Raw genomic sequence first — 20058 nt, forward strand, 5'->3', positions numbered from 1 at the left:
GAAATAAAGCATAAAAAATTAGGATTTTATTTATGTACCATTTATCTTATAAATGTATGAAATAAATTAAAGGATATTATATAATGGTAAATTATGAAAAAAACATTCTAGACATATATGTATGAATAGTACTCTTTTACCAATAGACATTTATTTATTTTTATTGTCGTATAAGAATAATAAAAAAAATTAAAAATATAAATATTTTAAGTAAAATATTCAAAGGACAATAAATGCATTATTAATCACATTTATTAAAATAAAATAATGATGAAAATATGATAAAACGACTACATCATTACTTATATTTATACATGTGTTGAAATATATAAGATTATAATTGAAAAACAAAAAAGGCACTTACTTTTATTGAAAATATATATAATTAAAAATATTAACTGAAATTAATAAGTAACAAAAAAAATATATAATAAATATTACAAATACTTTACGTAAATATAAAATAAAAATACAATAATTAATACTGTATGCAAAGAAGAATTAATATAAACTGTTAGTACATGTTTCAAATGAATTTGAGTATAAGGAAGATAATAACAAAAATATTAAATGTAATAACAATATAACTTATAATTTTGGGATTAATATAATATTCAATAAATTAATAAAGGTAAATTAAATTTTATAATAACAAAATTTGCATTTTAATTAGAATAAGTTTATAAGTTTATTATATATTTATCAATATAAATTAAATAATATAATTATGCATTCATAGCAATAAAAAAATGAACATATGCTTATTATTTAAAAAATATTATTATGAAAATAATATATTTTAAAATATTATTTATAATACATATACATCAATATATAATCTATAATAATTTTCATATAATGTAAAACATATATAATAAAAAAAGAATCCAAAAAATTAAAATCATGAATTCTGAAATCTAATGTATTATCGATGTTTTTATTGTTATATTTTATCAAAAAATGTTATTGTTCTTATTATCTAATTATTATACTTATGATTTTCATTTATTTATTAAATTAAATAAAAATAAATACTAGACACCTCAAATAGTACCATATTATAATTACAATAAGGATTAATGATTATTTTATCCCAATTAATTTATCAATAATTTTCATAATATTAATAAAGTATAAATAATATATTCCAATATCATGTGTAATTCTTTTTAATGTTTTGAATATATGTGTTAGTTTTCTAAAAATATTTTATAAAATTATTCCGAAAAATTATATAATAATATTTAAGATGTATAAATCGCGTGTACGATAGAATTATTATAACATCAGTTACATATAATAATAAACGTATACACTATTTTTTATTATATTTATATAAATTTTTTCATAAGTATATGATTCTTGTAATACTATTACTTTTTTTATATTTTTTAGTATGAATCAGCATATTCCTTATTTCCTCAATGTGAAAAAGTAATGCAGCAAGAAAATAGTTCTGTTAGAAATAAGTGGAATGAATACTGTGACCCAATTAAAGAACTATATTCAGATATAATTGATTCTAATGATTCAAATATATGCTATGAATCTATAGAATTTTTATTTTCAATATTTATTTTGGAAGAAAATTCATCGTTGAAAAATGTTGCAGTACAATACTTGTATTATTGGATAAATCAGAAAAAACAGACTAACGGAGAGCATAATACAAGAATTAATGAATTTTATGAGGAATTGATTAGTAAAGCTAAGGAAAATATATTTAATTCACCGCCTTTAAGTAATTACCTAGAATATAATATGGTTGATTTAGAAATAATCAATGATTTATATATTATTAAAACATTAATTGATAACATAATTTCTGATAGCACAAATTATAATTCCAATAAGGAAGAGAGTGCAAAAGAATGTGAAGAAAGATATAAACGTCTCCATAATATATGCACAAACAAGTATAAGCTTGATTTATGTGATGAATTAAAAAATATTAGAAAAGAACTTCATGATCATAATATTATTAATAAATATCATATAAGTATACCCGATATGTTATCTTATTTCGAAAGACAGAACATAGTAGTTACTATTTTAATTCCTATTATTATAACATTATTAGCATCATTTGTTTTATTTTATATACATAAGGTAAATAATAAAAAATATATTTATACAATAAAATAATTCTTAGAAGGGAAAAGAAATATATATATATTCATATAAAATTATATTTTTTATTTATTTTTTATTATTAGTTCACACCATATGGCTCTAACATTCAATATTCTGTAAAAAGAGTAAAAAATATATTTAAAAATACAGATAAAGAATTGGATACAAAGTATTCATATGATAAGTATGACAATAACTCATGGAATAAGGGATATAATGTGTTATATAATTCCGCTTAGCTGTAGCATTAAATATATAATTATAAAAATATATTAAACTTAAATAGTATATAAAATGAAGGAATTAAATATCTTCAGATTGATTCTATTAGTGTTTTTATATCAAAATATAATATGGAATATAATACTATAAAAAAGATATGGATTATTTGGTAAATATAATATAACAGTTATTCAATAAGAAGAATACCGAATGATATAATTCATCCGTTCTTGATGAATGAAATAATATAGAACTTATATGTTTATGAAATTTACCTTTTTTATATACTGCAGCTTGTATGAATATAATTTTTTCTTTTTATTAAGTAATATCGCATAAATATAATAATTTAGCACAAATTAAATAAAACATATATATATATTCCGGTATTCTTCTATATAATAGTACATACAAATCAGTATGCAATTCTAAAATAAAAATGATGAAAATTGATTTATAGTTAAAAAATTTTTTATAATATACATATTGTATTTTTTCACAGATTATAAAATGTTTTAAAAAATTTATAACATTAATGTGTAAAATTCTATAAGATACATGTTTTTTAAGGTAAATATTATGGCATGAATAATAATATGTTATTTAATGCTATATTTTTTTTATTTAATTTAATATACTATTTTATATTACAATACAAATATTTTTTTTTTTTTATATCATTAATATCGAAAATTTTCACAACCTACATAATAGTAATTACGCGAATCCCTTATGTACATTCATTTAATGCAAATGAAATTTAATTTTTTTTTACTACAAGGAAATTCATTTTTTTATATTTTATATATAACACAAGTGAATTTCATTAACTATATCTAATTACAAAATATTTTTATATTTACAAATAATATTATGCAATGAGCTATCAATAAGTAATAATACACAAAAGTCATTACATATATTGTATACATCATTATAAGAAAAAGTGAAAAACTTAAAATCTCTTACACATAATAAATTAGAATAAACAATATTTACACACGTATAAAAAAAATTATAAAATTGATCATAAAATTAAAATATTAACATCTATTTAAAGTGATATATATAGAAAAAAAATATATATTTCTCTCAAAATATTAATAATGAAAACTGGTTATCATATAATATGTAAATATAACTTCATATAATTTTTATAGTTATAAAGTTAAGTTATACAATAAATATAAAATTCATCATAATAGATTGTTATACACATATTTCATAAAACATTCATTCTATCATTTACCTTTACTCACGAAATACTTCATTCTATGCATTCAAGATATATGTAGTAATATATATAATTAAATCGAATATATTTATAGTAAATAAATGTATAAAAATCACATTTCATGAAAAATTATTCATACTCATTTAATAAAACGATTCTTATATATTTTTATATTATTTATTAAATACATATAAATAATGTTAATTACTATATAAATAATTATATACATAGATAGTAAGAATGTATATATACTGAAAGAATATTTCTATTCTGATCAAACAATATGTTAAATTTGTATAACGAAAAATTATATTAGAAAAATAAGTATTCTGAGTATATATAATCTTGCTTTTATGTTGTATATTATAATATATAGGAATAAAGAAGTGTGTGAATTAAAAAATTTGTTATGTATTCTAATGCATAAGTAATAAATGTTTTTATTTAATACATATTATCTATTTCAAGGAAAATGCAATATCATAGTTCTATCAGATATCCATATTTATGCTAAGAATGATACTGAACGTGTTAATTCATATATAATCTATATATTTCATTATATATAAAAACTTCAGCTTGTGTATTTTTATAATTTTATATCATAACACTTTCAAACATTCTTCTTTATATATATAATTTTTTAAATGTATAATAACATATATTGTAATAAATATTATTTTTATTTATCGAAATTTTATAATCAAAGTTTAAACTCAAGGTTATTACTTCTTTTTAAAAGCACAGGCATTAAATTGCATTAGTATACTATGTTATATTTAATACAAAGAATTATACATCATATGAGTACGAATGCCTAAATTAAATATGTGTTAAAGCATATAATAAAAATACTATTCTTTAAAATATACTATCTTCATAAAAAGAAATGATTTTCAACGATTTTTTACTATTTTCTATATTACATATTCACTTATGTAATATATATATAATTTATACAAAATAACATTAACAGAAATATTACGAAACGATCATGCATTAATGTGCTTAATATTTCATGTATATATATGAAATAATATTCATTTGATAATAATAATTTAACGCATATTTAATATTATATATACATTTATGTAATGTTTTATCTTGTATACGGACTTTTTCCCTAGTAGTATTCTTCAAGTATAATTCTAATTAATATAATCGCAATAAATAAATAAACTATAAAAATTTAAGACCTGAATTATTTTTCACTGATTATAAAAAATAAAAACAGAGTAGTTTATTATATTTAAAAGTAAAACATTACTATATTTCTTTTATTACATATTAAATATTTATATATAATAGTATCTAAAAAAATATAGATTATCGGGCATATAATGATTGACAAGGAATAATGTGAATTAGATAAAAAATTTTGTTATATTAAATTTACCTGTGAAGAGATGAATGATTGTGTGCATTCGACAAAATTTATCTATTACAATGGAATCAGCATATACATAATATATACATTATTTGTAACTAATAATAATTTAATATTAAAATCTTTAAACTATAGATTATATAAATAGATTAAAATATTAGTTAATTCGTTGATGTTATGAAAAAAATTAATAAAAAGTGTAATTTTTATAATAGCAAATAATTCCACGAATCATAATGGATTTATTACAGCAAAACAACTACAAAATATAGAATCATAAACATGAATCCAGAAACATATTTTTGAAATAACATAAATTTTTAAAAGAAATAATATAAGTAGAAAATATGATGCATTAATTTCATAGATGTATATTTACATAGAAATACATAAATTCGGCATGAATAGGCCATTCCTACATAATCCACTATACTTAATGTATATATATTTAACATAATAATAATAAAACATAATTATATATTTAATACATAACTACATTACAGTTTTGTTTATATTTAATGAAAGACATGAAAAAAAAAAAATTGCACATAATGTACAAAAATATAAATATATATCATGAAAATTAATTTAGATCAAATAGATGAGCCCTTTACATTTTATATATGATAATAAATAAATAAAATAATTTTACAAATTCTGTGCAAATATAAAATTACTTTTCACAAACATAAAAATAATTATATAATTTTTAATTCTATATCATAAAACATAAAATAAAAAGCTGAATCATAATCCATTTAAATATTTTAACATTAAATTGACATATTAATAACTATTATTAATTTATATAATCTATGAATTATTTTATTTTTACTCGATCTCATTGATAAATGAATTTTTAAAATAATTTGTTTACTTTATTCTACATGAATTTTAAAGAAATTAATTTAATGAAATACATATTTAATCGTCAAATTAAAGGGAACTGTATAAAACATCATAACTATTATTCCAATAAGCACTATCAGATATTTCTGAGTTTTGCGATTTATTCCATACTTCGTTCAGATCACGACACTTATTGACTATCTTTTTTATTCCACAATGCAAGCTGGAATTATATGGTGTGAACTAATTATTAATATAAAAAATATTACGTATGAAAAATATATTAATATTATAATTTTTTTTTCTTAAACATTTAAAACTATTATTTAATTTTATAAATGTAAATGTCAAAATCACATTTAACCTTATAAATTACAAATAATAATAATGGTATTATTAATATTAGAATAGTTAATATTATAGAAAATTTGGATTTATTAGTTTTGGGGGAAGGTGACTCTATGTTCTCGGTATTATAACAAGGTAATTTTTTGCATTTTGCATGAACGCAACCATTTGAATTCTGTAAATCATTATATAAATTTTTAATATTTTCTAATGCATCACAAAAAGAGCTATAATTATATGGTGTACACTCTTTAGAGTAGTGTTTATACATATCTGAGCACTCATTAAAACGGTGACACTTATTTTCTTCAGAGAGATATTTGTTTTTTTTTATATCATAAAGCTTACTATTCATTTCATGTAAATCATCCAATAAATTCAATTCTTCATCTAAAATAGAAATATACCAATAGTCTTTGCATACATATTTACTATTACCACCTATATTATTAAAAAATTCTAAATAAACTGACTTCGTATGGTCTCTTGTATTATTAGCCTTCAATTGTTTGTACAACCAATAATAAAGGTAAAGGCAGCGAGCTCTTGTATCGTGGTTATAAGGATTACCAATTATTTTAGATGCAAAAAACAAGCCTGCATTACATGTATCTTCATTGAATTTATTACCATAAAATTTTCTTGCTCCAATACTCCCTAATTTGCAAGGATCACCATGAAGGCTCAATTTTTCCTTATTATTTTTAATAAATTCACTAAACTCAGGAAATTTTTCTGTATAAACGTACTAAGACCATAATGATAAATGCATAACAATCATAATATTCTGTTGGAATGTTTTCAAAATACATAAGAAAAATATAATATATTTGCATTACAACAATAAAACATATATATTAATAGTATCATACTTCAACTAACACCATCTCAGAAAATATAATGTAATTATGAAAATTAGATAAGGATAATTATTAAATTTATGAGCATATATATATATTTAAAAAAAAAAAGTATATCATGTGGTAACATACAATTTAATTTTTAAAAATTATAGAATTTATGAAAAATTGTTATATTATTTCTCTAAATTACTAATAAGTATGGTAGTATAAATACAGTAGAAAATACAATTCAGATATAATGTATTTTATTAAATATTAATAAGGCGAGTGATAAAATATATATACATTATTTACAAAAAGTGCTATATAGATTTAAAAAGTATAATATAAAAATTTTCAAAATATAAAAAAATTATAAAGAATTGCTAATCCTCGATAAAAAATATATTTATATATTAGAATTTCCGAAGTTATATATATATTATTTAACGCATAAGTTTTTATTTTAGTATAAGATATAATTTATATTGAAAAAACATATATTTAAGGGCAGGATCAATAAATAAAATGAATGATTATTTGTAATATTCGTTTGAAGGCTTAATAATATTTTGTTTCATATAATTATTTTTTCTAATATTATTGAATACTAAAATAATAATATAAGGCATATAAAGTTTTTACATCTATATTTTAAGTAATGTTTTTTAATTATTACATTATAACTAAGAGTACTATATTTTATTAAGATTTTTATTTATGTTATTCAAATTAGTTTCTATATATTATGTAGAAAAATTATTTCATTATATGCCTTTGTAATACTTCATCTTTAATTTTTCTTACACTTTATTTTATATGTTAAAAGTATTATATTTCTATTAATATATAATTTTAAGTTTTAAATAATTTTTCTATAAAACAAAATTTTAATCTTTTATAATATAAATAACATAACATATTTGAAATATTTTCTTTGGTGTTTGGGATTATTAATAAATAAAATGCACCTTACAGATTTCTTATAAATAAAATTTCTCTTTTTTATTATTTCCTTTAGAAATATTTATTCCCACCATCCCAAGTTTAATATAATGCGTAGGAAATAAAATACCATATATAATATATAATCAATATTTAATATGATATAGGTAGTTTATATATATATTTATAGGCATATTACAATCACACAACTCTTTTAGGCATAATATGATTTATTTATTAAAACAAAAAATTCATTATATATAATATAAATATTTCACACTATAAAACTAAATCATAAATATATTACATACATTATTTTTTTAAATTATTTTATTAGAGAATAATTTCATTATATGTAAATTATAAAACAAGAAATAATATTTTTGTACATCATATTTATGTTATTATGTAAATTCCACAAAACATATAACTTTTTATAAACTTTTTTAGTGTAAGCTATATGTTTTATATCATTAATTAAGATAGATATATATATTTATTCCTCATGAGACATACTACTGTTATGAAATAGCTCAATCTAAACAAAAATAATATATTATATATCCCATTGCTACAATAGTTAAAAAGGTTGTTATAAGGCATAAATATATTTACAGTGAAGGATTATATGTTTTATATATAAAAGAATATGTATATATTATATTAGGAAATAAAAATATACATTTATTATCCTTAATAATTAAATAATAATGACTCCACAAAATGTAATCATTTTGGGGATATGATACATAATATAGTTATATTTATTAAAATAGATAAAATAAAAAATGAATTAGGAAGAATTATTAAAAATTATAATTAAATTATACATGATTATTTTAATATATCAAGATGTGTTAAATTATCAAAAGATAAAATAATTTTCTAAGCTACATAAATGGTTAATATATGCTTTGATGCAATTCTGTATAGGGTATTTTATTTAATTATATAATTAAAACCGTTTAAATTATATTCAAATTTTTGTGTATAACTTACTGAGGTTAATATCATATAGATAACAAACTAATAGAATTTGCTTATTCATTTAAATACAAATTTAAATTAACATAAATATTATTTACATAATCTTCGATGAAATGCTCCTTAAATGTGACAAAATATTCTTTTACTTATTTTATAACATTTCTTCATATATATGAAAATACAGAAATGTGATTAAATATTCTGGAAAACAAATAATTATATAATTAATGATGAAATTATACGAAGGATGTTACGTTATTACATATTATAATTCATATAAAATGTTATATTATTAATTTAAAAATAATTTTTTTACCAATAACAAAGTAGCGTCAATAAAAATAATATGATGAATATTGTATGTATATGCTTTGAATATAATAAATATAATTACTATTATTTTGATATATTACTTTCTAAACTTTTTTTTATTATTCTACATTTTTTATAATTATATTTATTTCTCTTTTAAATATATGTATCTTAATTTCTTTACTTATCATGTATATATAATTATATTATATTATATATATATATATACAACTATTTTCATAATATATTTTATTCCGTATGAATGAATTTACCCTTAATTTATTCTTAATTATTGTAATTACGAATGAATTCATATGTATGTTGAGATATATTATTATGTTCATCGTTGTAAATGGAATACATTAAAATATACTATGTTTTGTAATACTATATAAATAATTATAATATAGTGATTCTTTTAATTATGTGCTATTTATCCATTAAAAAGATATATGAAAAATTCCAATATAAATATTTTATTTATTTTTTTTAATGATGTAACAAAACTTGAAATTTTAGTATATAAATTATAGTATATTAGGTATATTAATTTCTCAAGACATGTATGTGAACTATATAGTACAGAAAAAATCAGTGTGTAATATCACAAGTTTTTAATGTAAAAGTCATCTGGAAACACAAGATTTAAACGATATTATCTTATATGAAGTATTCCTCATATTAATAAAATAACCTAAAATTAAGACACAGACTTATTTAATTAAATATATATACTTGAAACTTATAGAGGACATATTTATATGAAAAATTTACATATGGTGTAACAGCAATTTTTAAGGTATACATAGATTTGGAAAAATACAATATATATATTCAAATAAGAATCTATTAATATTCAATTATATATACATATAATATATACTAAATAATGTTTTTTATCATATATTCAAGATTATATATATATATTATACGGAAATTAGTACTATATATTAATATTATTAAATATATGATACAATAAAAATATATATAAAGGCCTTTGGATTTTTTATATAGCTTTTTATATGTGTACATGCTTTAAGGTTAATTAATATTAGAGTTTATTTATATTAAAATATTTCATACCAATAATTTTGGTAATTTTATATAACCATGAAGGGGGATAATGTAGAAATGGATGGGAACAAATAAATAAAATTTACATTTTTTGTAGAATAACATATAAAATAAAAACTTCCTTTGTTTCATATTACCTGTGTTCATATAATATGTTTAATTCTATAATAATTATAATCCTCGAATATTTTTTTGACTATTATTATTTTCTTCCACATTCTTATGCATAATATAAAGTATATTGAATTTTTTATTTAAAAAATGAAAAAAGATTTTGGATAATATCTATATTTATGATGAACAATACTACATATTGAACACTTATTTTTCTAACGTACATGTACATTCTCATAAAAATTTAAGAGGTTCTCTTATTTTATTCTTAAATAATTCGTTTTTTGTTATAATCTTATTTCTTAACATAGAAACTATAATTAATTAATGATGTTTTGTTTTTATCAATATTAATTTTACATCTAGATAACAAAGAATAGTCCATTTGGTATAAATTCAGACTATTATTTTACAGAATCACACAATACATTTTAATGCTATACATAAAATAAGCTCATATATTATCATATGCATAAGCATATATATAATTATGAAGAAAATATTATGTATTACGTTGAATAAAAAAATAAAAAAAATATTTGCATAAATAATAATAATTTCATTTATATTTATTAGTATTTATATATTTTACAGTTCTATTGTATTAAAAATTTCGACATATTTATTAATATTATTTAAATACTAATTTGCATGGTACAATACACATTTACAAGTGTGATAATTTTTTAATAATATTATATGTTTATATGAATAAATAAAAATGACTTATGCAAAACACGAATTATGTACTCCTTTCTTAAATATGTCTTGTAAAAAAAATATATTAATAAAAATATTCATTATATTGTAATTATAATTCCTTCATTTTATATCATAAAATTAATATAAGAAGTGTGTATAAAATTTAATATACTATTAATGTCTATATTTATATTATTTTGTTTTTAATTCTTTAACAAAATTAATGTACTACATTTAAATAACATTATTTAAATACACATATGCGGTTATCTCACAAAAATATAAAAAAAAAAAACAAAAAAACAAATTGTATTTACACTCTGAATAAATAAAAGATATATATTTTCATTCAACCTGATACTATATTAATTACTAATTCTATTAATAGATTAGATATTTTATCATTTTGTGTTCCTATGTGTCCAGTTACATAGATAATTAAGATGTTACACGAAAAATATGAATTTAATTATTTACATTATTATTAAATTAAATAATTTAATCACTTTTTTCTATGTCTCAGCATAAATAACATAGTAATTATTATGGGTTCTTTTACGACCCAAATTTATTCAAGAAAAATTACACAAAAATCCTTCCATCTTTAATAGAGTTTTTCAGATACACATAAATTAATATGTAAGCGTAAAAAAAAAAAAAATATATGTAGAAGGGTTATTAAAAATAATATAATCAAATGAATATAATAATGTAATTCATAGTTTTATCTAAAATATAATAAAAAAAATAATAATGGCTTATAATTAACCTATAGAATAATAGGTATTTATTAAACATATAACAAAATACTCACGACGTTTGAAAAAATATTTGATAAAGAAGAAATAATTAAAATCAAATATATTTATTAAACAGAAAAAATATTATATATGAAAAATTTAAAAAAAAATATATAGTAAATAAAGTTTATTGATACTTATTATATAAACTCATTCTATTTTAAGTCATATTTATAAGCGTAACTATAATGCTGCTCCTGAATGTATAAATTTTATAAAATTATATCAGAAAAATTTTATAAAAATATTAAATTTGTTTCACATTAAAAAAGAAATTTTATATATATTATATTTAATTAATGTGCTTGCAATAATTTTTAATTCAAAATATTTTTTACTTTAATTTGCTGCTCAACAGTTCAAAATATAACTAATTATTTATTTAAAGCCAAAGAGTACTTATAATATGAATATGAACACTGATATATCTTGATACATACATACATTCCTATTGTATGAGTAATTATTGAATAATAAATAATTGACAAAAAAAAGATAGGTAATATTTTACATGTTATGATATAATCATTTCATAACTATATATTGAATATGTAAACATTATGCAATAAATAATATATATTTATGAAATATTTTTAAACTTTATTATAATTATATAATTTAAAATAATATATTTTTATGGGGTCATCTTATTAATGTATGTAATAATACATTAAGATTGTATCTATTAATTGATGTTTTTATTTATATTTATAATAAATGTGACATATTCACTTTTTGCTTTATTTAGTTGTATATTTTTTTTATTGTATATTATTAAAATATTTAACATATAATAAGTAGACCTACTTCAATTAACATTGTAGTATTATCTTCTTTCTTATATTCAATCAGTTTTTTTATGTATAATTATCATACAATAAATTCTTAATTATAACAATATATGATTGTATATTATTTATTATATTTATTGTTTAAGATATATTTTTCAAAATATTGTCATAATAAAGCCTCATTTTAGCATAGATCCTTTGTTTAATATAATATATTATATTACATTTCATCAGAATACGTAATAAAATACATTTACTTCATTTTTTATATAATACTAAATTATATTTTTTGCTTTCATTATATGTAGTAAAAAAAAATTTCATTAATACATGTTATTTTGTATATATATTTCAATTTATATTGCAAATAATATAATGCATTGCTTAAAATCCTACTATTTTAGTATATTTATAAACTTAAAAAATATAATTATAAAAATAATTTATTTTACAGTACGCTAAATTTATGAGGAACTTTTATTTAGTAAATATTTTTTGGGAAAAGTATATATCAAACACAATTTACATTATAAATAGCATATCACGTGTATAAGAAGGCATTACATATGAAAATAATTATTATAGATTTACGTTTTATCATATTTTTTCAATATTCTCCATAATGTAAATTAGTATCACAAGGTTCTAATTTTGCAATATATATTATTCATTATATTAATGTGATTTCCAATGCGATATATATTGTACACTATAAATGAATTTTATGACTGAGATTTAATAAATGCATTGCAAAAAATAAAAAAAATAAAAGTATAAACTGCTTTCCTTATTTTAGCATGCACAAGAGTCATTAAATATGTTCATTTCAATATATTTTTAGAATTAATAAAAGGGAATAGATATTGAAAGAGTTAAATTATATTAAATATAAAAATTTCCATTTATTATATAAAATAATCATAATTTTAATTATTAATATGCAATAAAGATGTAAAAAAATATATAACTCAGTAAAAAGTAACTAATTATGAATTACAGCTTATTATAATAAGAAAATATTGTGCTTTATATATAATAAGATTTTTTATTATAAAGCTGTTCTTTTATTTTATTTATAAAAAATGAAAAGACAAGTATTGTAACAAGTGCAAAAAATAATATGTAGAGGTTACAATAACATTTTACATAATGTATTTTTATACATCTTTTAGAAATTTTACCTTAATAATATTGTAATAATAGCACAATATAAAATAAAAATAAGATAAATACATGCATATGTTAAATAAACATAAAAGCATATATATCAATATATAAAATTATATTATTAATCTATTCAGTAAAATAAAGAATTTATAAATATTCTTCTATAATACGATTAATATATATTCTTAAATATATGTGTGATAGAATAAAAAAATAGCTTCATATTATTGTATTAAGAGTATATAAATATTCAAAAATATAATGATATGATAATTCATTAATCCTACAATACTTTAATGTTAAAGAAAATGTTAAATACCATATATAAATAGTCAAACTTGATTCCCATGAAGAGGACAAAAATTTTTGATATCTAAGGTTTAATACTGAATACTAAATATGAATCTCTGAACAATTCATAGATTAAATGAGTTCATTATATTTTAACAGAAATATATAACCAAAAATATTCTTAATTTTATTAAATATTAATATTATAAGAACATAAATATAATTATATATTTAAAAATATATATATATAAAGTAAAATGCATAATTAATATAGGCAGTTCACGCTAACTTGTATATCTGTATTATTTCGATGTATTCATATATCATGCATTGTATTAATATATAGTATGCTAATATATTTTATAATAAATTATATTAACTAATAATCTAACATTAATAATTATAGAATAATTAATTATGGCGAATGATATTTTACTGGGAATAATTAAGCAATGCGTAAATTAGAATATCTTATATGTTTACGTTATAATATATGCATACATACAATCATAATAAGAATGAAATTCCTGAATCTTAGGCTTTTAAACAGTTTCATATTAAAATTAATTATGAGATATTGAATCACTTTATTCCTTTGTTTAATTATTATTTAATTTTACGTATTTATCGAGTTAATTTATTTTAATTTTATATATTAGGCACAATGCAATGATACGCACTATCAAGATAATAAAGAATTATTTGATAAATTGGATTCTCAGCTACAAGTTTATGATTGTACTGGTAGTTGTCCACTACGTCCCCCTCATAATATTCCAGATAATAATGATGTTAAAAAAATATATTTATTTCTGTATAATAATATATACGATATAAGTACATATAATGAGAACCATTGCACTTGCTTAAATGTGTGGTTAAAAAAAAAACAAGCAGAATACAGAAAAAATCCTTTGACAAACAATTATATGCACCTATGGAATGATCTTATGAATAAATTATTCAAGGAATTGCATGAAGGAAGTGATAACTGTTTTGATGTTGAATGTTGCAATTGGAATCCAAATACATCTGAATTAATATTTTCATCAGAAGAACCAAGTCACTCAATCGAAGCATCAAGTTTTGTTTCAAATGATTTATTACAGAAAAATGCTCCTTCTTCATTTACATCATCAATAAAATATATTTTCTCTGTTTGTATTACAATGTTAATATCAACAATTTTTATATTTTTCCTTCTATATAATGTAATGTTAAAATAATTATAAAAGGTTGTGCTTTTTAAGAAATACTAGAATAAAAAATATAGAATCATTAAAGATTTTTATATATTTACATTAATTTTAATATATTTCTTACAATTAGTCAAGCAGGATAAAAGCATTTTTATGCAATAATAGTATATTAAAGTTTTTAATAAAGAAATACATGAAAAAGAATAATTCATATACAAATTATGAGAATTATTCACTAGATTCAACAACCAATAGAATAAACATACTGTTCCTGTCCAACAATAATTTTTAATTAAAATGCATCTTAATATTGAAGATATCATTTTATAATATTATAATTAAAATATTTATATCAGTAAGTGTGTATTATGAAGATAACATAAGAAGAAATTTAACAAGAACAAAATATATTTCAAATTATAATATGGGAGCAAATATACAGTGTATTCTAAAATGAACATAGAATAAATTATACCTATGCATATTATACAAATTATTTTAAAAACTAGTTTACCCCAATATTTATATTTCTTTGATTTTATTATAATATATTAATGTTATTTACAATATATATTAGGAATTTAGTTAAGTCAAATTTTTATATATAATATAAAATTATATTCATAATTATTTGATATTAATTGATATTATAAAACAATATAAACATTAACATATATATATGTTACACCTATGTTTACGCTATCTAATGTATATATAGATAATCTAAATCACATTTCACATCAAAACATTTTTTCACAAATTATTATTAGTCAATAAGTTTTGTTATGTGACATGCGTCTTATGTTTTAAGAACAATATAACGTATAAATATATTTATTTATACTTTGTCCATGTGAATTAATAAACTAACCAATTTGATAATTCTTGATTATATATATTATTTTAATTCTTCAAATATAATGAATTAATGAGAACAGAATTACATTAAGCACTTACAGGTTATTCAGTAAAGAAGTATGATTACATTAAAAAATAAAAGACCAAGAAAACATATTTTTAGAATTACACTTAAGCAAAAGATTTATGTTGCATAAATGTAAATGTATTTACTATGGTTCATTAATCATTTAATAATATACTTATAAATGTTTATAGTAATAATACTCCTAACAATTTATTTTTCTATGTCAGTGATATCTTTTATTGTATTCAATATATAAATTTTACATACTATTTTCAAGATTAAAATAAATATATGTGATATTTTTATTTTTTTTATTACAAAACGTTCAAAAAAAATTAATAAATATATAATAATCGGATTTATTAGCTAAAAATAATTTAATCTTATGTCAAGCGTACTGAAATATTTCATGGAATTAAATGTTATATTGTTATGGAATATAATATCGAAGAAGTTTGGTGCACCTATAAGAAAAATGTTGATAAATATAAAATCACATATACAAAATGTTATGAATATGATAAATGTTTATATATGTTCTTTGCATATTATAAGGACTGTAAAAGTAAAATATATATCTACATGTTTAATATTCTAAAAATTTTTAATCATGCATTAAACAAAGAATCATATTAACGATAAACTAGGCTGTATATAAATCAGCTATTAAATACATATACACACAATACAATGCAGTAATTCATGTTTTAAATTCAGATGATATATATAGATATAATCTATACATAATTTCATTGTGGGTGAATTCTTATTGTATATATTTTAAAATATTAAATTTTATATAAATTTATATAATTATATATTAATTATTACACATCTCATAATAAAGGAACGCAAAAATATATTGCCTTTAATTTTTCAATTATTTTCGGACATCATTAATTTACAATTATTGAATATTCTACAAATTAAAAAAGACAAATATAGAAAAAAATATATTGTATTACATTTAAAAAGAGTTTTTCATATATTTTTTACATAATACGAAAATTCTGAAAACTCATAGTATATTAGAAAATACGATGATATTATTACAATAATACCAAAATGAATAAATTTATATATAATTTGTAGAAAATATAATGTAATATATGTATATTAAATATATTTTTATATGTAAAGTATAATTATGTAAAATAATGAAATTCAATAGAAATATATAGTTTAACATTACACACGATAGCCTATCTCACATTACATTTATCATAATAATGAATAAATAATATAATTATCTCCTTACATTATATATATTAGTAAATTTTCGAATTATTGCTACTATAAATAAAATAGCAGTTTGAACACCATTTTCCTTATTATATTATATTTTTCTATATCACTATTTTACTTTAATATGAAAGCATAAATTGAAAAAATATAATATTTATTTGTATATGTTAGCTCTATATTATAATAAAATATTTTTATTTTTTATTGAGTGGCTATAATGAAAATTTTATAATAGAATTAAATATTATAAAATAGAACTGTATAATATATTGTATTCCTTGTGGCATTGTATATTACCAATGGATATAACGTGTGTTATAAAAATTAATATATATTTATTACAAGTATTTTACTTAAATATAAATCATAAGATAATTTGTGTTGTAAAAAAATAATTATATTTATTAAAAATAATTAATAAAAAAACCCTTAATTATATAATATTACATGAATTTTATAATCTTCACATAAATAAAATATATTATGATATTTATAGAAATATAAAGAAATTTATATGTTTTAGTAAAATTTTCATGTAACATAATTAGCATTTATATGTATAACAAGTGGTTCTGATTTTATATTTTGATGTAGTGTAAAAAAAAACCTATTAAAACATTGATATGTATAATTTATGGTAAATATAGTAAGAATAATTATTTTTATTTGATTATTTTTTATTCGGAGTGCTAGATAATATTGTTAAGTGTATTATATTTAAAATTTCATATGCTTAAATGATAATGTTTTTTAAATAAATTTACATGAAAAAATTTTCTTTTTGAACAAAAAAAAAACATAAAATCAAGGATTAATGTTATTACAAATAATTTCTTGAACCATTGCATCCAAAAAAAAAGTTGTAAATTTATAGAAATGAAATGTATATAAATTATGGGATATTATGTTAAGTATTCATAAATTTATTTATTAAAAAAAGTGTACTATGAAAACACGAATAGTGTAATATCCATAATAGTAATGATATAATATATAATATTTATTTATATGTGATATATATATATAAAATAAGCTCTCTTACATTTTCTAAATATACTTTTTTCATTAAAAATATTTATTCTTAATCTCTATGGTAATATAGATATATTTATATATATTATTATGAAGAATGATTTAGATTGTATCTTCTACTGCTATTAAATGTTATATAATGCTAAATATTTTTTGTTTTATGTAAATGTATTAAAATATTATATGATAATTCATTTTAATAAACATTTACGTATATTAATCCATAAATAATGTGATTACTAAGGATGAAATCATGGATTCTATTTATTCTAGTATTATATATTTTTTATTTTTCATACAGATAAGGGATATATATCAAAGAATTAAAAATTAAAGAAGAAATTTTTTATATATTAAAACTAACAATGCATATTAGTATTAAATATATATTTTATTTTACGTATTTATTATGTTACTTAAATTATTTAATTTTTTTATAATTATGAATCTTTAATAATATATTTTATTAACAGTTATCACATTTTCTTTTTCATTTTTTAATATCATTCACAATGTTGCCATAGTGACACAATATTATTAAGAACACACTTAATTTTTAAATAAAATTGCACTTCTTTATTATATATTGTATAAAATTTTATTTGTATGTATATCAGCCATGATTATATATGAATTTAGGAATTATAAAAATTTTAAATGCTCTCTTCTTCATATTATGTGTCTTAATTGTAAAAATTCAATATTAATTTGTTCATAAATTACAATACGTCTTATATTTCTCTTGTAATGTGATATTACCACATCAATATGAGTAAAAGTATTGTACGTTTGTATTTTAAGAAAAAAAAATTAAATGTTTTAATATATCAATATTATATTTTCCATAAATATTTTAATATATTGCTCATTACAATATAATTTTTCGTAATATAATTATTATTTTCTTTTCTTAGTATAACTATATATATTTATTTTCTAATTGTGAGAATACTAAAAAATCTATTAATTCTGCTGAAGAAGAATTGTTCAATTTAGACTGTTTACAAGCCACTGATATATCAGAAGATATAAGTTCCGAATTTAGTGCAATATGTAAAAATGTTATGTCATATTTTAATAAGATGGATGCTAAAAAAAATGATGATGAAAAAATTCATGATGGTACCTGTGTATACTTGCATTATTGGTTATATTATGATTATCTTAAGGAAAAATCTAATCCTAATAACTATGCAAAAATCCTTTGTGATGCATTGATCAATCTGAATAATAATAGATCTGACCCCATATGCCAGAATTATGGGGATTTTTATATAACACAAGATGTGTTAAAAAAAATGAAGGATCTACATGATATGGATACTAATGTTAATATGTTACAGACTGCATGCACCAAACAAGAAACATGTGATATTGCTAATAAATTTGTTTCATTATATAAGGGATACAAATTTGAATGCGAATCCCTCCTTGACGCACATTTTTGTAAAATATTAGA

At 18.2% G+C, this 20058-nt stretch overlaps 4 protein-coding genes across 4 annotated transcripts; 3 read left to right on the forward strand and 1 right to left on the reverse strand.

Moving 5' to 3' along the window:
- Nucleotides 1–1249: 1249 nt before the first annotated feature.
- Nucleotides 1250–2372, forward strand: PGO_001820 (variable surface protein; the record flags this gene model as incomplete). The annotated part of the gene is made up of 3 exons (XM_028691016.1): nt 1250–1264; nt 1396–2109; nt 2217–2372. 3 exons carry the CDS (start codon nt 1250–1252, stop codon nt 2370–2372), a joined length of 885 nt encoding a protein of 294 aa, XP_028546817.1.
- A 3540-nt stretch (nt 2373–5912) lies between these two features.
- Nucleotides 5913–7060, reverse strand: PGO_001825 (variable surface protein; the record flags this gene model as incomplete). The annotated part of the gene is made up of 3 exons (XM_028691017.1): nt 5913–6068; nt 6190–6921; nt 7046–7060. The coding sequence occupies 3 exons, from the start codon at nt 7058–7060 to the stop codon at nt 5913–5915; spliced, it is 903 nt and encodes a 300-aa protein (XP_028546818.1).
- A 7555-nt stretch (nt 7061–14615) lies between these two features.
- PGO_001830 (variable surface protein) lies at nt 14616–15689 on the forward strand (the record flags this gene model as incomplete). The annotated part of the gene is made up of 3 exons (XM_028691018.1): nt 14616–14654; nt 14858–15409; nt 15528–15689. The coding sequence occupies 3 exons, from the start codon at nt 14616–14618 to the stop codon at nt 15687–15689; spliced, it is 753 nt and encodes a 250-aa protein (XP_028546819.1).
- Nucleotides 15690–19367: 3678 nt separating this feature from the next.
- On the forward strand, nt 19368–19788 carry PGO_001835 (variable surface protein; the record flags this gene model as incomplete). Its single annotated transcript, XM_028691019.1, has 2 exons — nt 19368–19382; nt 19514–19788. Coding segments are annotated over 2 exons (290 nt in total), but the record flags the coding sequence as incomplete, so codon positions are not given.
- Between the last annotated feature and the right edge of the window lie 270 nt (nt 19789–20058).

Source organism: Plasmodium gonderi (genome assembly GCF_002157705.1).
Source record: "Plasmodium gonderi DNA, contig: Pgo-contig_198, whole genome shotgun sequence".
Lineage (NCBI taxonomy): Eukaryota > Apicomplexa > Aconoidasida > Haemosporida > Plasmodiidae > Plasmodium > Plasmodium gonderi.